This window comes from Ranitomeya imitator, chromosome 6 (assembly GCF_032444005.1).
Source record: "Ranitomeya imitator isolate aRanImi1 chromosome 6, aRanImi1.pri, whole genome shotgun sequence".
Classification (NCBI taxonomy): Eukaryota; Metazoa; Chordata; class Amphibia; order Anura; family Dendrobatidae; genus Ranitomeya; species Ranitomeya imitator.
The window spans coordinates 453,786,309-453,809,901 of record NC_091287.1 but is presented as its reverse complement, the minus strand read 5'-3'; the positions used below and the strand labels follow the sequence as shown (position 1 = coordinate 453,809,901).

General features: G+C 44.1%; 1 protein-coding gene across 1 annotated transcript in view; it reads right to left on the bottom strand.

Annotated features, from left to right (window-relative positions):
• Nucleotides 1-23,593, bottom strand: part of CPA6 (carboxypeptidase A6) — a 304,313-nt gene that overhangs the window by 70,227 nt on the left and 210,493 nt on the right. Inside the window, exon 4 of the mRNA XM_069731467.1 lies at nt 10,412-10,526. Within this exon, the coding sequence (XP_069587568.1) occupies nt 10,412-10,526 (115 nt within the window). The remainder of the gene's footprint in view (nt 1-10,411; nt 10,527-23,593) is intronic.

Below are 23,593 nucleotides of genomic sequence, written 5' to 3'. Positions count from 1 at the left end.
ATTCAGACGTCTGTGTTCTTGCCGTTCAACTCTGGTCATAGTCCTATCGCATTGCATAGGCTCAGGTTTAATCTTAGACAATACCGCCAAATGGTGCACAGATTTACGCTCGCGCAAGCGTCGACCGATCTGAATGGCCAAAGACATAGACTCATTCAAACCAGCAGGCATAGGAAAACCCACCATGACATCCTTAAGAGCCTCAGAGAGACCCTTTCTGAACAAAGCTGCCAGCGCAGATTCATTCCACAGAGTGAGTACTGACCACTTCCTAAATTTCTGATAATATACTTCTATATCATCCTGACCCTGGCACAAAGCCAGCAAATTTTTCTCAGCCTGATCCACTGAATTAGGCTCATCGTAAAGTAATCCGAGCACCAGGAAAAACGCATTGACATTACTCAATGCAGGGTCTCCTGGCGCAAGAGAAAATGCCCAGTCCTGAGGGTCGCCGCGCAAAAAAGAAATAATAATCAAAACTTGTTGAATAAGATTACCAGAAGAATGAGGTTTCAAGGCCAGAAATAGCTTACAATTATTTTTGAAATTAAGAAACTTAGTTCTATCACCAAAAAACAAATCAGGAATAGGAATTCTTGGTTCTAACATAGATTTCTGATCAATAGTATCTTGAATCCTTTGTACATTTGTAACGAGATTATCCATTGAAGAGCACAGACCCTGAATATCCATGTCCACACCTGTGTCCTGAAACACCCAAATGTCTAGGGGAAAAAAAAGACTGAACACAGAGCTGAGAAAAAAAAATGATGTCAGAACTTCTTTTTTCCCTCTATTGAGAATCATTAGGTTGGCTCCTTGTACTGTTATGTAGGCAATCCAGTGACACAGTGTGCCAGCAATCAGAGCACATACAGTGATCTGACAATAACCCAAAAACAATAGAACGAGCTCTGAGACGTGGAATCTCTGTAGACCGCAATACCTGAACCTATCCTAAACACAACTAAAGGCAGCTGTGGATTGCGCCTGACACTACCTATGCAACTCGGCACAGCCTGAGGAGCTGACTAGCCTGAAGATAGAAAAACAAGCCTGACTTGCCTCAGAGAAATACCTCAAAGGAAAAGGCAGCCCCCCCACATATAATGACTGTTAGCAAGATGAAAAGACAAACGTAGGGATGAAATAGATTCAGCAAAGTGAGGTCCGATATTCTAGATAGAGCGAGGATAGCAAAGAGAACTTTGCAGTCTACAAAAAACCCTAAAGCAAAAAACCACGCAAAGGGGGCAAAAAGACCCACCGTGCCGAACTAACGGCACGGCGGTACACCCTTTGCGTCTCAGAGCTTCCAGCAAAACGAATAGACAAGCTGGACAGAAAAAGTAGCAACAAAAGCAAAGAAGCACTTATCTAAGCAGAGCAGCAGGCCACAGGAAAGATCCAGAAGCTCAGATCCAACACTGGAACATTGACAAGGAGCAAGGAAGACAGAATCAGGCGGAGTTAAATAACAAAGCAGCCAACGAGCTCACCAGAACACCTGAGGGAGGAAGCTCAGAAGCTGCAGTACCATTTGTGACCACAGGAGTGAATTCAGCCACAGAATTCACAACACAACGCGTTTCAAAGAGCCACGCTTTTCTTCATCAGGGTTACGGCCCCCAGTCATCAGATTCTTCATAAATACTCTGTGCAGGCGGTGCCCCACCCCTTATCTTAACCCAACACTACAAGCAAGGATAGCAGTCCTCGGTTTCCTATATTAAAAGCTGGTTAGCTCTATAAATGTATATGTAAAAGCATCCACAAATTAACCCGCCACCCAAAAAAGAGGATATGTTGGACCCAAAGGATGCATATTTGTTGTATAGCCATATACACATATATTTATATACAAGCACAACTAGTTAACCCTATGCGTAAATGATTTGCTTTATGTTCATTGCTCATTAATAGGTATACTTTAATTGCTTGCTATACACACTTGGTGGGTTACTGGAATGCTCATATGAATAATTTGAACTACATCCTGTATATACTTAGATACCGGCACAGCGCCAGGTCGGGGAGGGGATGGAAGAACTGGGGAGAAAGAACAGGAGAGGGGTAAAAAATGGTTAAGAATATGATGAGGAATCCAGCTCAACGAGATAGTGAAAAAACCTTTTCTTTATTCACTTGGAAAATGTGTTCAGTGGAGGATAAAAACATCAGCAATTACAGAGAATAAAGTGCCATATCGCAGGTTATTTCTCACTATCTCATTGAGCTGGATTCCTCATCATGTTCTTGATTCTTCCATGCCCTGACACAGCGGTTCTATGCTCCGAGTCTCCAAGGAAGTCGACCACGGTGAGCTGGACTTTGTTTGATTTCGTAAAAAATAGTTACATATATTATTAAAAACGCAGTTTATTTAAGTTATTAAAATTAAAATATAAACACAGACTGACACCTATTTAGATATACAGTCATGGCCAAACGTATTCACACCCCTGCAATTCTGTCAGATAATACTCAGTTTCTTCCTGAAAATGATTGCAAACACAAATTATTTGGTATTATCATCTTCATTTAATTTGTCTTAAATGAAAAAAACACAAAAAGAATTGTCCTAAAGCCAAATTGGATATAATTCCACACCAAACATAAAAAAGGGGGTGGACAAAAGTATTAGCACTGTTCGAAAAATCATGTGATGCTTTTCTAATTTGTGTAATTAACAGCACCTGTAACTTACCTGTGGCACCTAACAGGTGTTGGCAATAACTAAATCACACTTGCAGCCAGTTGACATGGATTAAAGTTGACTCAACCTCTGTCCTGTATCCTTGTGTGTACCACATTGAGCATGGAGAAAAGAAAGAAGACCAAAGACCTGTCTGAGGACTTGAGAAACCAAATTGTGAGGAAGCATGAGCAATCTCAAGGCTACAATTCCTTCTCCAAAGACCTGAATGTTGCTGTGTCTTACCGTGTACAGTGTCATCAAGAAGTTTAAAGCCCATGGCACTGTGGCTAACCTCCCTAGATGTGGACGGAAAAGAAAAATTGACAAGAGATTTCAACGCAAGATTGTGCGGATGTTGGATAAAGAACCCCGACTAACATCCAAACAAGTTCAAGCGGCCCTGCAGTCCGAGGGTACAACAGTGTCAACCCGAACTATCCGTCGGCATCTGAATGAAAAGGGACTGTATGGTAGGAGACCCAAGAAGACCCCACTTCTTCCCCCGAGACATAAAAACGCCAGGCTGGAGTTTGCCAAAACTTACCTGAAAAGGCCTAAAACATTTTGGAAGAATGTTCTCTGGTCAGATGAGACAAAAGTAAAGCTTTTTGGGCAAAGGCATCAACATAGAGTTTACAGGAGAAAAAAAGAGGCATTCAAAGAAAAGAACACGGTCCCTACAGTCAAACATGGTGGAGGTTCCCTGATGTTTTGAGGTTGCTTTGCTGCCTCTGGCACTGGACTGCTTGACCGTGTGCATGGTATTATGAAGTCTGAAGACTGCCAACAAATTTTGCAGCATAATGTAGGGCCCAGTGTTAGAAAGCTGGGTCTCCCTCAGAGGTCATGGGTCTTCCAGCAGGACAATGAACCAAACCACACTTCAAAAAGCACTAGAAAATGGTTTGAGAGAAAGCACTGGAGACTTCTAAGGTGGCCAGCAATGAGTCCAGACCTGAATCCCATAGAACACCTGTGGAGAGATATAAAATGGCAGTTTGGAGAAGGAACCCTTCAAATATCAGGGACCTGGAACAGTTTGCCAAAGAAAAATGGTCTAAAATTCCAGCAGAGCATTGTAAGAAACTCATTGATGGTTACCGGAAGCGGTTGGTCACAGTTATTTTGGTTAAAGGTTCTGCAACCAAGTATTAGGCTGAGGGTGCCAATACTTTTGTCTGGCCCATTTTTGGAATTTTGTGTGAAATGATCAATGTTTTGCTTTTTGCTTCATTCTCTTTTGTGTTTTTTCATTTAAGACAAATTAAATGAAGATAATAATACCAAAGAATTTGTGTTTACAATCATTTTCAGGAAGAAACTGAGTATTATCTGACAGAATTGCAGGGGTGTGAATACTTTTGGCCATGACTGTATGTATATTTTGATCTATGCACATATATGTGGTCCTTAACTAAAAATGAATACCAAACATTTATAAATATTGTATGTATAAAAAATGCACCAAGATTAAGAACATTGGAGTCCCCTATGTGACCCATTTATAGAACTTGTGTTTGCAATTGCACTAACATTGACGAAAACCACAAAGAATCGGATTACCTAACGCACAGTTTATTGATAAAGGCTATCCTAAATCCTTATTGGAAAAAACAAAATTTGAAATGGAAGCCTTACCAAGAAATACACTAGTGCATACTACTAAATCTGCAACCACAAAATCACCCAGTATCAGGGACCAAATAGGCCAGTTACCATTCATCACACAGTTTCATGCGGGCCATAAACAGTTTAGGCGGATCATCAGTAAACATTGGGCGGTCCTATGAAGAGACAAGATAGTCGGGGAGCATCTATCAAGTTCCCCTAAATTTGTTTATAAAAAGTAGAATTTTTACTTTTTTCGGATCGAGTCGGGTTTTGCGAGTCGGGTGAAATCGGCCGATTATTGCGAAAAGTCGGGGGCCAACTGAAACACGAAACCCAATGCAAGTCAATGGGGAATCAAAGTCAGCAGTGAGTGGAGGACAGGAAAACACCTACCGTGCCCATTTTAATGCCAAAAACATCAATTCTTATTACTTAGGCTTGTCAATCTTAATTTACTTTATAATAATAGTTAGGCATTGAAAACTGGGGGTCATTTGGCTAAAGCTGTAGGGGGGTAGGGCTGGCTCAAGATTTTCGTGGGCCCAGGAAACGCGGAATACGTCACGGCGGTGGAGCAGGGAGAGGTAAGTATTTCAACTTTTCAAGTGCTGTGATCCTGAGCAAGCAGGGGGGGGGGCACTCGTTGGCACTAGCACAAGGCCCCTCATAGTACGGCGGTGTGTTTGACGGCGGGTGGCGCCTCCCACTGGCAGAGATACTTTTGCGTACTATGGGGGGCCCTGTGCCAGTGATGTCACCAACGAGTATGCCCCCCCACTTTCATCTGCACCTTCTTCTTTGTCCCCGTGTAAGGTGGTATAGTATGCGGGAAGGGGAACCTGACTTTCAGCAGGGTCAGATTCTGGCTGTGTAGAGTTCAAGGGGAATGTAGTGGTCTGGGTCAATGTACCAGCAGACTCTTCTAGCAGTGGCTGAGCAATGGGCAGGATGAGGAGGAAACACAGATGTAGGCCCAAATAATAAAGTGGGCTAAATGCAGTGCAAAATTGGTAACAGGGCTAAACAGGCGGCATTGCTTTGTTCAGTGGAGGACAACTGTAATGAGTGGCAGACACAGTTAGTAGGCCCAAATAATAAAGTAGGCTAGCGGGTAAGGAAAGGGTGAATCAAACACCCGAAAACCCCGCCCCTATGGCTGAAGATTGTTCCCTCCAAATTGTTGAGAATTTAAATCTCACTTTTTTGGGGGGAGACTGAACCAAAACTCAGGCCCAGTGTATATAACAACGCAATCTAAGTGGCAGAAAGTGGCTGGCTGATATACGACAAACTAACAGGACTGAAGTATATCCACTTTGTGAGAATTTGAATCTCACTTTTTTTGGGGGGAGAATGAACCAAAACTCAGGCCCAGTGTATATAACAATGCAATCTAAGTGGCAGAAAGTGGCTGGAAGATATATGAAAAAATACAAGGACTGTAGTACAATTTCAATCTCCCTACAATGATCTCAGGAAAAGTATGGCAGCAATAAAAAGGACTGCTGCACACAAAAGTGTGGACAAATAAACAAGATAACTGTGCAGAAAGGAGCAACAGGATTTTTGCTTTTAAAAAAGCAGTTGGTTTGCCCAGCGGCATGCAGACAGCAATGCAGCTATCAGGGAGCCTTATAAGGCAGCCTATTAAGCTACAGAGCTGATGCACAAAAATATAGCCTCCACTGTCCCTGCAAAAAAATGGTGGTGTTGGAAATCGCTACAGCACAAGCAGTTTGGGGGTTAATCTTCCCTCCCTAACTATATCTCTTCTTCTGATGAAGCTGCAGCAACTCCTCCCTATGCTAAGATCGGCAGAAGTAAGATGGCGGCCGGCGTGCACACCCCTTTATAGCCCCTGTGACGCCGCAGAAAGCAAGCCAATCACTGTAATGCCCTTCTCTAAGATGATGGGGACCGAGACCTATGTCATGACGCTGCCCACACTGTGCGTCCTCCTTCATTGGCTGAAAAATGGCACTGAAAGCATCATACAAAAGGCAGGCATGTACTACGGAGGACAGAGAATGAACTTCAATCCAATATTGCAGCCAGCAAGCAGCCAGTGGGTAAGGAAAGGGTGAATCAAACACCCGAAAACCCCGCCCCTATGGCTGAAGATTGTTCCCTCCAAATTCAGGTGACAGTGTCCCTTTAATCTTGGTGCATTTTTTATATATACAATATTTATATATGTTTGGTATTCATTTTTAGTTAAGGACCACATATACAGTATGTGCATAGATCAAAATATGCATACATCTAAATAGGTGTCAGTCTGTGTTTGTATTTTTATTTTAATAACTTAAATAAACTGCATTTTTAAAAATATATGTAAATATTTTTTACCCCTCTCCTGTTCTCTCTCCCCAGTTCTTCCATCCCCTCCCCGGACTGGCGCTGTGCCGGTATCTAAGTATATACAGGATGTAGTTCAAATTATTCACATGAGCATTCCAGTACCCCACCAAGTGTGTATGGCACGCAATTAGAGTATACCCATTAATGAGCAATGAACATAAAGCAAATCATTTACGCATAGGGTATGCATCCTTTGGGTCCAACATATCCTCTTTTTCGGGTGGCGGGTTAATCTGTCGATGCTTTTACATATACATTTAGAGGGCTAACCAGCTTTTAATATAGGTAACCGAGGACTGCTATCCTTGCTTGTAGTGTTGGGATAAGATACGGTAAGTGGCGGGGCACCGCCTGCACAGAGTAGTTATGAAGGATCTGATGATTGGGGGGCTGTAACCCTGATGAAGAAGAGCGTGGCTCTTTGAAATGCGTTGGTTGGGCCTCCTCATCCTTTTTGAGTGCCGCGTTGCTCCTTCCTTAGTGTGACGTCACAGGTAGGCGGAGCCTAGCGGCCATTTTTTTCCTGTCCCGCGCTGTATCCAGGGACGCCATCGGCCGGGGCGTCCCTGGCTCTACACAAGCACTCGAATACCCGATACACACAGCACCGGAACTCCTGGTGACTGCCACAAGCAAGGGAATCTACACTCGGCATCTACACAGCCACATCGCATGCTGGATAGTGCCTTACATCCACAGGTAAGCTGACAGCTGCGTGCACTTGCCAGGTTATTTCTAGGGCCAGCGTGTGCTGTAATCACAATTCCACCACACTTCCCCTGCTGTTACATATTGACTTTTGGTGAGTTCCTTGTACATTAAGTATAACGCAACAAGGCGTTTGTACACAGTGTGAAATAGGTGGCTCACCACATATCTGTTTGTGATTTTTGTGTCATATACCTTGATTATTCCAATCCTCGAGCGCGGCATCATTTTAGTATTATGTTTTGAACCCTAATTTGGACAGTTTTTAGCACCGGCACTGTCTTGATTACAGCAGCAGAGGATTGCTTTCCTTCAGGGTGAGCGCCAGTGTGATTGTTTTAGTCAAACTGTACAACAACTTTTGGGGTCCATTTTCTCCTGTTAGGCCAGTCTCACACGTCCAGATAATTCCGGTACCGGAAAAATCGGTACCGGAATTATCCGTGTCCGTGTGTCCGTGTGCTCCCGTGGTACATCAGTGTGGCTCACGTGCGGCACGTGTGCCGCCCATGTGCCGACTGGGTACCACACGGAGCATGCAGGAGACAGCGCTAGAGATAAGCGCTGTCCCCTGCATCTGGTGCTGAAGCGGCCATTCATATCTTCTCTCCAGCAGCGTTCGCTGGAAAGAAGATATGAAAAATCCTTTTTTTTTTATTTTGTCCTCGTGTTTAAAATAAAGATCCTTGTCGCCACCCCTCTCCCACCCCCTGTGCGCCCCCCCCCCCCGCTGTTACTAAAATACTCACCCGGCTCCCTCGCAGCGTCCTGTCCTCGCCGCACCTTCTCCTGTATGAGCGGTCACGTGGTGCCGCTTATTACAGTAAGGCCTCGACCAATCAGGGACGTGGGATTTCCAGGACAGGCAGACAGACGGAAAAACCCTTAGGCAATTATATATATAGATGTGGGCTGTGCTATATACTGCGTGGGCTGTGCTATATACTACGTGGCTGGGCAATATACTACGTGGCTGTGCTATATACTATGTGGCTGTGTTATATACTACGTGGGCTGTGTTATATGCTTCTTGGCTGTGGTATATTTCTCTGCTGTATCTGTGCATCATGAATCGTGGTATGTGTTAAAAAGGGGGGACCACCGAGACTCTTTCGCCTGGGGCCGTCAAAAACCTGGAGCTGGCCCTGGCTTCACTGATTGGTCACACCCGGCCGCGAACAATCAGCGACAGGCGCAGTCCGCCCGCGAATTGGTGCGGAATTTGAACCACACTTCAATAATTGTTCACGGCCGGCCGAATCCTGTGTATAAATTGCATTATTCTGAAAACTTCATAAATAAACTACATACTTATTCTAGAATACCCGATGCGTTAGAATCGGGCCACCATCGAGTCCTCAATACTCCTCTATGATCAATGTGGTTAACAAAAGCTGAGTAGACAGGAACACAACAGGCAACATTTACAGTCCATTAGGTCAGTGTGGAAACTGCTGTGAATGTTATAACTGACAGGAGATCCAGCTGCATTCACCTGCGGCAGACGATGTGAGATGATGAAAGAAATTAGCTTGTTCCTGAAAATTCAAATGAAAGCCCAAGTGCAAATAGGATAAAGGGGAATAAAAAAAAGTATTGCAACATCATCAGAAAAGAAAAATAGAGATAAAAAAAACTAATAAATTCTGTTTGAGACAACCATCCAAATTTATAGTAAACAAATGGTCTCTAGATAGGGTGTTTTACCAAAGCAGTACATATTATAAAAGCTAAAAAGGCTATTCCCACCTGACAGATATGTGGGAAACTCACAGCCTCTTTCACACATCAGTTTTTTAGAATCAGTCACAATCCTGTGTCCAGTTTTGGGCACCACATTTTAAAAAAGACATCAACAAACTGGAGCAAGTTCAGAGAAGAGCGACCAGAATGGTGACCGGTCTGCAAACCATGTGCTATGAGGAAAAAAAGAAGGCTGAGAGGAGACTTAATAGCTGGCTACAAATATCTCAAAGGCTGTCACATTGTAGAAGGATCATCTTTATTCTCATTTGCACAAGGAAAGACTAGAAGCCATGGAATGAAACTGAATGGGAGGAGACGCAGACTAGATATTAGAAAAAACTTTTTGGCCATGAGGGTGATCAATGAGTGGAACAGGCTGCCACAAGAGGTGGTGAGTTCTCCTTCAATGGAAGTCTCCAAACAGAGGCTGGACAGATACCTGTCTGGGATGATTTAGTGAATCCTGCTTTGAGCAGGGGTTGGACCAGATGACCCAGGAGGTCCCTTCCAACTCTAACATTCTATGATTGAAAGTGTTGAAAAGACGGATCCTGTGTAGATTGTAAAAAACTGATGCACTGAATCCGTTTTTTTGATGGATCCGTCGAAGCAGCTGCTGCCGGAATTTAAAGGAACAAAATTCTGGAGAGGGAGAGAGAGAGAGTTTTTGCAGCTTTTTTAATGCTTTTTTCAGCTGCGTTTTACAATACCAGCAAAGCCTATGAGATCTCAGAAATCTCATGCACACATCTTGTTTTTTGTCATCAGTATTTTGTGCTTTTGCATGGTTTATTGCACAATGGAGTATGTCACTTCTTCCAGTGTTTTTTCAATGTTTTTCACCCACTGAAATGAATGGGTGGTGAAAAAAAACACCAAAAACACAGGTATGAGGTTTTGCTGCATTTTTTTAGTGCTAAAACCTGATTCTGTGGAATAGGACTTTTTAACACTAAACTTTATCAGCATGCACAAAAGACAAATCTAGCATGCCAAAACCGCATTAAAAAACACATAAAAAACGCAGCAAGAAATACCAAGGAAAACCAAGGAAAACATGCGTTTTTCTGCAGCTTCTTTCCTGCCAAGAGATCAGGTTTTGCTGCAGAAAAAAAACAATGAAAAACCTCCTAGTGTGAACTTGTTCTTAATTGCCTGTGGGAAAAAACACATAAAAAATGCAACTTGTGAACATAGCCTTATAACAAATGGTTAACTATTTCCATATCTCACTAATAGACTTTTACACATCTAACTTTTGTGCAGGCTGTGGAAAGAGAATACCTCTTCCAGTGGATGGAACTCCTCATAGTTATGTTTTGGCAGCGATCTCCGTTTTCTTCTAGAATTGGAATGATTCTGGTTTTCAATCACTTTTTGCAAATTTTGTACAAGAATACTGAAAAAAACAAACAAACAAATAAATGCAAAATAAATAATATAGATATTTATGTGGAAATAAATATAAATCTGATGAAGATAAATGAGGTCAGTGCTTGGCTAACTCTGCCTGTCTGTTAGAGATCTACACCATGTTCCAAATTATTATGCAAATTATATTTTTCTCGGATTTCCCTAAATGGTCGGTGCAAATCACAGTCTAATAAAAGTCATCACCCGCTAGAGTATACATCAAATTTTATTGAAGAAACCTCCCAATGATCTATATATATATATAATTGTCTAAGGGTCACTTCCGTCTTTGTCTGTCTGTACTTCTTTCTGTCACGGATATTCATTGGTCGCGGCCTCTGTCTGTTATGGAATCCTTGTCGCTGATTGGTCTCGCCAGCTGCCTGTCATGGCTGCCGCGACCAATCAGCGACGGGCACAGTCCGATTAGTCCCTCCCCTACTCCCCTGCAGTCACAGTGCCCGCCGCCCGCTCCATACTCCCCGTAGTCAGTGTGCCCGGCGCCCGATCCATACTCCCCGCTCCATACTCCCCATAGTCAGTGTCCCCGGCGCCCGCTCCATGCTCCCCGCTCCATACTCCCCGCAGTCAGTGTCCCCGGTGTCCGCTCCATGCTCCCTGCTCCATACTCCCCGCAGTCAGTGTCCCCAGCGCCCGCTCCATACTCCCTGCAGTCTGTGTCCCCAGCGCCCGCTTCATACTCCCCGTTCCATACTCCCCGCTCCATAATCCCCTCCGATCACCGCTCACCCAGGGTTAATGCCAGCGGTAACGGACCGCGTTAGGCTGCGGGTAACGCACTCCGTAACCGCTGCTATTAACCCCGTGTGACCAAGTTTTTACTATTGATGCTGCCTATGCAGCGTCAATAGTAAAAAGATCTAATGTTAAAAATAATTGAAAAACAAAAAACCTGCTATTCTCACCTTCCGTCGTCGGACGATGCGCTCGCGCTGGCCGCCATCTTCCGTTCCCAGAGATGCATTGCGAAATTACCCAGAAGACTTAGCGGTCTCGCGAGACCGCTAAGTCATCTGGGTAATTTCGCAATGGATCCTGGGAACGAAAGATGGCGGCCGCATCACACAGCATCGCTGGATCCCCGGGTGTGAGTATATAACCACTTTTTATTTTAATTATTTTTTTTAATAGGAATATGGTGCACACACTGCTAAATACTGCGTGGGCTGTGTTATATACCTACGTGTCTGAGCAATATACTACGTGGTTGGGCAATATACTACGTGACTGGGCAATATACTACGTGGACATGCATATTCTAGAATACCCGATGCGTTAGAATCGGGCCACCATCTAGTAATAGTATAAGCTCCAAAATGAATAAAAACTCAAAATGCACTGTTCCAAATTATTAGACACAGTAACATTTCTAAACATTTGATATGTCATGCATGAAGATGATTTTGCTACTGAAGGCACGTTTCTGCCTTTTATACCATGGAAGAAAGTTGTCAGTCAGAAACTCTATATACTTTGCTGAGGTAATTTTCACACCTTCAGGAACCTTAAAGGGCCCTACCAGCTGTTTCCCCATGATTCCGGCCCAAAACATGACACCTCCACCTCCTTGCTGATGTCGTAGCCTTGTTGGGACATGGTGGCCATCCACCAGCCATCCACTATTCCATCCATCTGGACTATCCAGGGTTGCTCGACACTCATCAGGAAAAAAAAGACTGTTTGAAAATTAGTCTTCATGTATGTCTGGGCCCACTGCAATAGTTTCTGCTTGTGAGCAAGCCTTTGAAGGATCCTCCACCTTGAGGTTCGAGGGACTCCAGAGGCACCAGCAGCTTCAAATATCTGTTTGCTAGTGTAATGGCTTTTTAGCAGCTGGTCTCTTAATCGGATGAACTTGCCTGGCAGAAACCTTCCTCATTCTGCCTTTATCAGCACGAACACGTCTGTGCTCAGATTCAGCCACAAATGTCTTAACACTACAATGATAACGCTTAAGTTTTCGGGAAATATCTAATGTTTTCATCCCTTGACCAAGGCATTTCACTATTTGATGCTTTTCGGCAGCAGAGAGATCCTATTTCTTTCCCATGTTACTTGAAAACTGTAGGCTGCTTAATAATGTGGAACATCATTTTTAAGTAGTTTTCCTTTAATTAGAATCACCTGGAAAACAAATTATGACATGTGTTTAAGATTGATTTCAGTGATCCATTGAGCCCTGAGACATAATACGATCTGTGAGTTAATTTGAAAAACAATTAAATCTTTATGACACTTAAATCCAATTTGCATAATTATTTGAAACACGGTGTAATGTGACCATATCGTGCATAGGCAACCCCTGTTCGATTCAGAAGAGGAATGGTTTGATGGTATAAATGCACAGAATAATAACACGCTGGCTGATAACATTGGCGATTAGTTTATATATATTATTGCCCACAATCTTCATCAGTTCATCAGTTTATCAGACTTTGAATTGAGTTCTTCCCTTCAGTGGGGTCTGAGCAGTTGAACCCTCATCGATCTCTTATGACCTATTCAGTGAATGAGTGATGGCTTGTTTTTACTGAGTTACGCCTTTATGAAAAGGTGTTAGTTATTACTACAGGAATTACCCTTAATAATAAAAAGTTGGTTCATTTGACAATGTAGTACATTAAAAGGAAGCTGTCAGCAGGTTTTTGCTATGTAATATACAGACAGCAGGAGGTAAGAGTATAAACACTGAATTCAACGATATGTCACATAGGCTGAGTGCTGCTGTTTACTTACAGTGAAGATTTTAACACTAGGACATTATCATTGCTTAGACTAGCTGGCAGGAGCTTGCTAGTCCCACTCTGCCTCCTCCTGTGATAAGCAGCCCACTGTCAATAGACAATGTAAATAGAGGGCTGTGGTGTGGGCGGGGTTAGCTTTCTCAGCTCTGCTGCATGTTATGTCTAAAAATTCTGGTTATGTCGCAACTGCTGGACCCAGTAAACTAAGTGATACATCATTGGATTCAGGGTCTTTTTTCTTACTGCAGCTCAGAGATTCCCTTTAAGCAAATCTCTCATACATTTAAATGTCTATTCTGTAGAAGACAACTACATAGAGCTTTAAATTATTATGCAAACTAAATTCAAGTGTTATAAAGATGTATTTTTTGTTTTTCAAATAAACTTATGGATTGTATTATGTCTCGGGGCTCTTTGGATCACTTATATCAGTCTCAAACACATATGATAATTAGTTTGCCAGGTGAATTCAATTAAAGGAAAACTACTTAAGATGGTCATTCCACATTATTAAAGAGGTTGTCCACTAGTTTTTGACTGCTGAACTATCCTTAGGATAGGTCATCAATTTCTGATCGGCAAGGATTCGACACCCAGCACCCCTGCCGATCAGCTGTCATCGGTGTCAGTGGTGGAGGCTGCCGGGCAGAAGTACTCACTTGCGGAGCTGGCTGTTATTATTATTATTATTTATTGTTATAGCGCCATTTATTCCATGGCGCTTTACATGTGAGGAGGGGTATACATAAAAACAAGTACAATAATCTTAAACAATACAAGTCATAACTGGTACAGGAGGAGAGAGGACCCTGCCCGCGAAGGCTCACAATCTACAAGGGATGGGTGAGAATACAGTAGGTGAGGGTAGAGCTGGTCATGCAGCGGTTTGGTCGATCGGTGGTTACTGCAGGTTGTAGGCTTGTCGGAAGAGGTGGGTCTTCAAGTTCTTTTTGAAGGTTTCGATGGTAGGCGAGAGTCTGATGTGTTGTGGTAGATGGTTCCAGAGTAGGGGTGATACGCGAGAGAAATCTTGTATACGATTGTGGGAAGAGGAGATAAGAGGGGAGTAGAGTAGGAGATCTTGTGAGGATCGGAGGTTGCGGGTAGGTAAGTACCGGGAGACGAGGTCACAGATGTATGGAGGACACAGGTTGTGGATGGCTTTGTACGTCATGGTTAGGGTTTTAGTGGACGAACCTTGGTACTACACATCCGCCTCCTATTCAAATCAATAGGAGACAAGTGTGCAGTACTCTGCAGTGGCCACTATCAGAAGACGGCCAGCTCCACAAGAAAGTAAATCCAGCTTGTAGCCGTCACCACCAACATCGATAACAGCTGATCTGTGGGGGTACTTGGTGTCGCACCCCCGCCGATCAGACATGGATGACCTATCCCAAGGATAGGTCATCAATGAAAAAGTAGTGGACGACCTCTTTAAGCAGGCCACACATTTCAGCCAATATATAGGCAAGAAGAAGGATCTTTCTGATGCATCAAACAGTGCAATGCCTTGGACAAAGTATGAAAACATTAGCTATTTCACAAAAACGTAAGCATGATCATCGTATTGTGAATACATTTGTGGCTGATACATAGCGCAGATGGGTTTGTGAAGATAAAAGCATAATTTTTCTTCCAGACAAATTCATTGGATTAAAAGAGCAGCTGCTAAAATACCATTACAAAGCAGCAAACAGATATTTGAAGCTGTTGGCGCCTGTGGAGTCAAACCATCCTCCAGAGTCTTGCAGTTGTGCATAGACCTACTATTCAGCCACCCCTAAACAATGCTCACAAGCAGAAATGATTGCAGTGGGCCCAAATATACATGAAGGCTAATTTAAAATAGTCTCCTCTACTGATGAGAGCTGTGCACCGTGGATGGTCCAGAAAAAATGAAGTACTGGATGGTTGGTGGATGGCCACCAAGTCATCACAAGGCTGTGATGTCAGCAAGGTGGTAGCAGAGTTGTGTTTAGGGCCGAAATCATGGGGAGAGAGCTGGTAGGCCCCTTTAGGATCCCTGAAGGTGTGAAACTGACCTTAGCAAAATATATAGAGTTTCTTACTGGTCAATTCTTTCCATGGTGCAAAAAGAAGAACCATCTGTAGTAACGTCCTCCTCAAGCATGACATTGCACCATCTGATGCTGAAAAGCAGGGGTGGAGTATCTTTTTTTCTGCCAAGGGCCATTTGGATATTTATACCATCCTTCGGAGGTCATACAAACTCCGCCCACAAAGTGAATCCTGACTCTGGCACTGGTCTCAGGATGTAATCTTTTGTTGCATGCCCTTCAGTGTTCAGTAGTGAACACTGTGTGTATGCGAACAGAGCAAGAAGAAATTAATGAGCTGGTTGTAATCAAAATACAGCTCCCTGCCCAAGAATGCAGTCTCTGAATCTGCTCGGGGGCCTGATAAAAGGTAATCGAGGGCCGTAAATGGCCCTGGAGCCTGAGGTTCCCCAACCCTGCTGTAAAGAATACTCCTGAGTCATTGGCTGCTATATGCAAAAAAGTAGAGAAACTCATGATGTGGCCACCATTTTCCCCTGACCTCAGTCTTATTGAAAATCTTTGGAGCATCCTCAAGCAAAAGATCTCTGAGGGTGGAAGGCAGTTCACATCAAAACAGCAGCTCTGGGGAAGGGGGCACCCCGGGCCACCTTGTTACACAACAATTGTTCAGATGATATCAAAGGAGAGGTCCTAAGTTAACGTGTAACTTAGCCTGTTAAGCAGGGCCGGACTGGGACTAAAATTCAGCCCTGGCATTTGAAGTTTACACAGGCCCACTTGTCACATGGTGACTGTATAATATCTTTGTACACTTGTAGGTTACAAGAAGTGAGGGGAGTGTAACACGACTATATAACATATAATCACATCTGTATCCAGCATTACAGCTCAGTCCTATTTATTGCTTTTAGTTGCAGTACCAAGAAAAGCCGCCACTTTACCTACTGGATCTCGTAGATAATGAAAGGATTGTGGAACCTCATCCTGATGCTCAATAAACTTTGCCTACAGCCACTTTTGGTTCCGCTGCGCAGCACGAGACCCGGTGACTCTGAAGAGCGGTGACCTCAGTAACGTCACCGCTCTTCAGATATTCCGGGTCTTGCGCTGAGCTCAGCGACTGTGAAGAGCGGTATTGTTACTACCGTCACCGCTCTTCATAGTCGCTGGGTCTCACCAGGTCTGGGTTAGTAGTTACTTACAGCATTACTTACACCAAGGATTGATGGCAGCTGACATTACGCAGCTGACATCAACCCTATAAACCATTAGGGTATGTGCACACGTTGCGGATTTGCCAGTGGAATTTTCCGTGCAGATTCTCTCTCTCTTGGCAGAAAACGCAGGTAAAAATCCGAGCGTTTTTGATGTATTTTTTCATGCAGATTTGTAAGCATTTTTGAAAGCTAAATAAAGATCTATTAATGACGACAAAAAGAAAGAATTGTGATGTAATTTCTTGTCCAACCTCTTCATTTACATACTCCATTGAAGAATTTTTAAACACAGATAGATCTATAGATAGATGATAGATATTTAGATCTATAGATACATGAGAGATATAGATAGAGATATAGATCTATAAATAGATATATCTATAGACAGATAGATAATACCAAGCCCAATGTTTAGTAATAAGCATAATACAATGGTACATAAAGAGTTAATAAAGACACATACACACAAAATCTGCGTTAGGCCGGGGTCACACTTGTGAGAAACTCGCTCGAGTATCGCACCTCAATACCCGGCACTGCCGCCGGCACTCGGACCGGAGCGTTGAGCTGCATAGAAACACATGCAGCCACACACTCCGGTCCAAAGTGCCGGCAGCAGTGCCCGGTATTGATGTGAGTTTCTCGCATTGCACTCACAAGTGTGACCCCGGCCTTACACCCAGTATTCAGGACAGGAGAAGTGGCACTGTGCAGAGTGTGTATGTGTGTGGGTGTATAGTGGTGCCACACTATTTACTACATGTGTACTGTACCAATATGTGGACTATATTGTAGTATGTCCTGTGGAGCTGTGATATGGTTATTTAGTTGGCGCTGCGCCTGTGTATATATTTTGTAATGGGGAGTCCACACTATATACAGAGCTCCACACTATATGCTGTGTTATAAAGTGTGGTATGGAGTGGTGTGTATATTATATAGTGTAGAGATGTGACTGTGCATATAGTATAGAGTCCACACCATCTAATACACACAGCACCATATTATATATACGTATTTACACTATAAAGGTATGTGCACACATTGCGGATTTGCCTGTGGATTTTTCCACACTGAATCCACATCTCTTGGTAGAAAATCCAGGTGCAGATTTGATGCATTTTTGAAAGCTAAATAAAGATCTATTACTGAACAAAAAAGATTTGTGATGTCATTTCTTGTCCAACCTCCTCTTTTACATTTGTCCAACCCACACTCCCATTATAGATAGATAGATAGATAGATAGATAGATAGATAGATAGATAGATAGATAGATAGATAGATAATAGATAGAAGGAAAGAGATAGATAGAAGGAATGATACATAGATATATCTTCATATATCTATGGATAGATATATCTATGGATAGATGTAGATAGATATATGAATAGATATATAATAGCAAGGCCGATGTTTATTAATGAACAATATGTCCCATCAATGTCCCATTATTGGCTAATGTGTCAATCACTGTCACAGGCATAGCCAGATGGGACTTGTAGTCCCATCGGACGATGCCCACACACACACACAACCCCCAAAGACCCCCCGGACAGCGCTGCACAGCCCCGCAGACCCACGGACAGCCCGCAGACCCCGCCCGCACACACTATACACGAAAAGTCACCGCCCACACACTTCCCTCCTCCCAATCTGCGTTTCATCCGCAGCTAAACCACAGATCTTTTTTACATCTGCGGTTTTGCTGCGGATGTGCCTGACTCAATGCAAGTCAATGGGTGCTGAAATGCTGCAGATCCACAAAAAGAATTGACATGCTGTGGAAAATACACCGCTGCGTTTCCGAGTATTTTTTTTCTGCAGCATGTGCACTGCGGATTTGGTTTTCCATAGGTTTACATGCTACTGTAAAACGCATGGAAGACTGATGCAGATCCGCAGCAGGTAAATATACAAAGACAGCACTTTATTATATGCTATACAGGTAGTCCTCGCCTTACGTCATTGATCCGTTCTTACGCAGCGTTGTAAACCGAATTTCGATGTAAGTCGGACCATACATTCATACAGTACTGTACCATAATAACAGTACAGTACTGCAAACACTTAGCCTATCCAAACACCTACCCTAACACATAATTAGGGTGTTATGGCGTGCAGGAGACTCGTTTTCCTCGTGTAACCGGGTACAGTGTACAGTACTGGACTCTATTCTTCCGATGCTGCACGTAGTTGAATGTAAATACAAATGCCACTGATGCATATCAGTACAGCCTATTTTTAGGGAAACACCCTATAATGGACCTGAACAGTAACAGGGAACAACTCCACTATGCAATAAATCCTACAGGGCCTCCGGACACACACTGGCACCATCAAGTTTTGGGTAAGATGGGCAGAGCCGTGACTATTTCTATGTTTACCTATGTTTACCTATTTTAGGTTTGACTAAGACAGCTATATGGCGATATGAGGTATATGTATGCACTTTAGGAGCACTATGCACTTTATTTATGAGTTAGTTATGGACCTATGTGCTCCTCATAGCCAGTGTTGAGCTATTGCCCTTTCTTTATACCCGTGGTGTTACTTGCAGTGTTAGTGGTCGGCCGTACATGTATTATACGTGTCCCTTGTCTGTAATATTGTCATTTATTTGTGAGAATATAATATTTAATAAAATTTGTTACGCTTTTTACATCTTTTTGGGTTCTTTGATACTACGTAGTTGCATGTAGTTCGACTTACGACGCAAAACCGTGTAAGTCGGAATGAGGCGTCGTATAAAGCGTTGTAACACGAAACGATGTAACTCGAGACCGTTGTAACCCGAGGACTAACTGTATACACAAGTCCTCGCTATATACTTAAAGGAAACCTGTCAGCAGGATTGTGCATGGTAACCTACACACACTGTCAGGTCGGCGCCGCTATACTGATTACAATGATACCTGGGGTGAAGGAATCCATTTTGTGCTTGTTTAAATTGTTTGATGTAATCCTGAAATTCATTAAAAAAAAACTAATTTGTTTGATAATGGCGCCCGCGCACCGTAGCAGCTATTAGTGTATATAGAGGCGATCAAATAACTGCTACTGCGCAGGCACAGGCGGCGCCATTTGGAGGAGGAATTTTTTTTTTCTCTACAAAGATTAGCGCTACCTGCACAGTAGCAGCTGTCGGATCACTGCATAGGCACAGCCGGCGCCATTTTCAAATGGATTTTTTTTTCTTTTTTTTTAGGAATTTCAGGATAACCTTAAACAAATGAATTATATACACATCACATATGCGATCAGACTGCAGGGCGGGGGCTACCGCCGGCACCGATCTGACACTGTGTGTGTAGGTTACTCAGCACAATCCTGCTGACAGGTTCCCTTCAAGTATACCGTTTACATCACATGGGACACGCCGGGGCGACGTGTATCCACCACACGGGACACACAGGGGCCGACATGTACACAAGGGACACGCCGGGGCCGACATGTACACACCACATGGGACACGCTGAGGCAGACATGTACACACCACACAGGACACGCTGAGGCGGACATGTACACACCACACAGGACACGCTGAGGCGGACATGTACACACCACACAGGACACGCTGAGGCGGACATGTACACACCACACGAGACACGCTGAGGCAGACATGTACACACCACACAGGACACGCTGAGGCGGACATGTACACACTACACGGGACACGCTGAGGCAGACTTGTACACACCACACAGGACACGCTGAGGCGGACATGTACACACCACACGGGACACGCTGAGGCAGACATGTACACACCACACAGGACACGCTGAGGCGGACATGTACACACCACACGAGACACGCTGAGGCAGACATGTACACACCACACAGGACACGCTGAGGCGGACATGTACACACTACACGGGACACGCTGAGGCAGACATGTACACACCACACGGGTCATGCTGAGGCGGACATGTACACACCACATGGGTAACGCTGAGGCGGACATGTACACACCACACGGGTCACGCTGAGGCCACCATGTACACACCACTCAGGACACGCCAAGGCCGCCATGTACACACCACACGGGACACGCTGAGGCCGCCATGTACACACCACACGGGACAAGCTGAGGCGGACATGTACACACCACACGGGTCACGCTGAGGCCACCATGTACACACCACACGGGACACGCTGAGGCGGACATGTACACACCAAACGGGACACGCTGAGGCGGACATGTACACACCACACGGGTAACGCTGAGGCGGACATGAACACACCACTCGGGACATGCCGGGGTCGACGAATACCCACCACACCGGACACGCCGACGAGTACCCGCCACATGGGACACACTGGGGCCGTAGAGTATCCGTCACATGGGACACACCAAGGCCGACGCGTATCTGCCACATGGGACACACCGAAGAGTACCCGCCACATGGGACACACTGGGGCCGACGCGTATCTGCCACATGGGACACACCGATGAGTACCCGCCACATGGGACACACCGGGGCCGTAGAGTATCCGCCACATGGGACACACCAAGGCCGACGCGTATCTGCCACATGGGACACACCGATGAGTACCCGCCACATGGGACACACTGGGGCTGACGAGAATCTGCCACATGTGACATGCCAGGGCCGACGTGTATACGCCACACAGGTTATGCTGGGGCAGATATATATACGTTACATATGTGATATTTGAAAGTGAGATTATGAGTTGCCTACACATACACATATATATATGAAAACATACATGCACGTTTACCCACACTGCAAAACACAAGCACACATTGGAAAATAAACACACATGCACGCACACACACATTGCACAACACACACATACATGTTCACACACATTGCAAAAGACATACCTACACATTCGCACACACTGCAAAAGACACACACATTGGAAAATACACAAGCACACTCACACATACATGCATGCATGTTCACACACACACTGCAAAACACACACTGAAAAAGATGCACAGAAAAGCAAAACCACATACATAGGAATACTCACATACTGTAACCTGCAGTTCTCTCATCTTGTCCTGCTGTCCTGTGCTGCACTGCTGCTCTGCACGCTGATGCTCCTCCCCCTCCAGGTCCTGGCAGATCGGTCAGATTCAGAGATCTGCATACAGAGGAGGAGGATGCTGCCTGCGATCATGGTTTAAGTAATGCACCCTCCTCCTCTTCTATAAGTTGTGTGCCAGGAGCTGCCCTCTCACCACTGCGTGCACATCGCTGAGGCTGGCCATGGCTGCAGTTACATGTGCTCGTCCCGCCCCCTCCCTCGACATGCTGCACCACTAGGTGCCTGAAAAAGTTAAAGGGCCGGCAGCTGGAAAATGGGCTGGCGGCCCCCCAAGAGGTGGCAGATTAGCAATCCGGGCCAGGGCGGATCGAGCGGCCCACTACAGGCACTGGCCCTTCTGGCATTTGCCAGAAGTGCCCGATGCTCAGTCCGGCCCTGCTGTTAAGATATTTTTGATTGTAATGGATTTGATTTCAGTAAGTGTGACCTCTTAACATTGCAAATTGAACACTGTTGTGCATAATAATTTGGAACAGTGCATTTTCCATTTTTTTAAATACTGTTATCATTGGGAGGTTTATCCAGTAAAATTTAATTTATACGCTATAGGTTGATAATTTGAACATTATACTGACTCATTTGTATCAACCATTTACAGTAGGAAAATCAGAGAAAAATAGCATTTGCATAATAATTTGGAATGCGGTATAGGATTGTACAATAGAAAGTAAATAAGGAGGAGGGAGATGCAGCTGCAGTTTTTGATTCCATGTCTGTGAGAATGAAGGAGTAGCTGACAGGGAAGAGGGGCGATGACAGCGCCTATTTCACGTGAATGTGCATCTGATGACATACATTCAGCTGATGTGTATGACGGCGTAGAGACCTACTGGCTCCATGCACTGTAAAACGTGTCAGCAGCCAATCAGAGGCCGGCAACTGATGTCTTTAGCTGGCACACCGACATCAGCTGCAGGCTATAAAAAAGGATACAACATGTAATGGGAGCAGAGGAAGGTGAGAAGAATCTTTTTTTCTTAGTGTGTTGGAAAAGAGCGATAAAATTCACATTATACCAGAAAGGGGCCCACAATGTGGGACATTATAAAAGAAAGGGGATCAGAAAGGGGTGCATTATACAGGACAGGGGTCATTATACTATGAAGGGGTTCAGGAAGAAGTACATTACACCAGGAATTGGCCCAAGATGGGGGTCATTATATCAGGATGGAGTTCATTATACCACGAAGATGCCCAGGGTGAGGGACATTGTTATAGGATGTGGGACATTATACCGCAAAGGCGCCATGATGGAGGACATTGTTATTGGATGGGTGACATTATATTAGGATGAGGGACATAGGTACAGAAAATGCCAGGATGGGGGACATTATTACAGTAAGGGGATCAGGACATGGGACATTATACCAGGAAGGGGCCCAGGATAGGGGACAATATACCAAGATGGGCAACATTGCTACATGAAAAGGCCAAGATGAGGGACATTATCCCCATCCCTAAAATTAGCCCCATCTCTAACTTTAGCCCCAACCCTAACTTTAGCCCAAACCCTAACTCTAACTCTAATCCTAATGGGAAAATGGAAATAAATACATTTTTTTATTTTGTTATTTTTCCCTAACTAAGGTGATGATGGGGGCTTTGATTTACTATTTATAGTGGGTTTTTTAGCGGATTTTTATGATTGGCAGCAGTCACACACTAAAAGACGCTTTTTTTTGCAAAAAATTGTTTTTGCGTCTCCACATTTTGAGAGCTATAATTTTTTCATATTTTGGTCCACAGAGTCATGTGAGGTCTTGTTTTTTGCGGGACTTTTTATTGGTACCATTTTCGGGCACGTGACAGTTTTTGATCGCTTTTTATTCCAATTTTTGTGAAGCAGAATTACCAAAAACCAGTAATTCATGAACTTCTTTTTTTGGGGGGGAGTTTATACTGTTCCACGTTTGGTAAAATTGATAAAGCAGTTTTATTCTTCGGGTCAGTACGATTACAGCGATACCTCA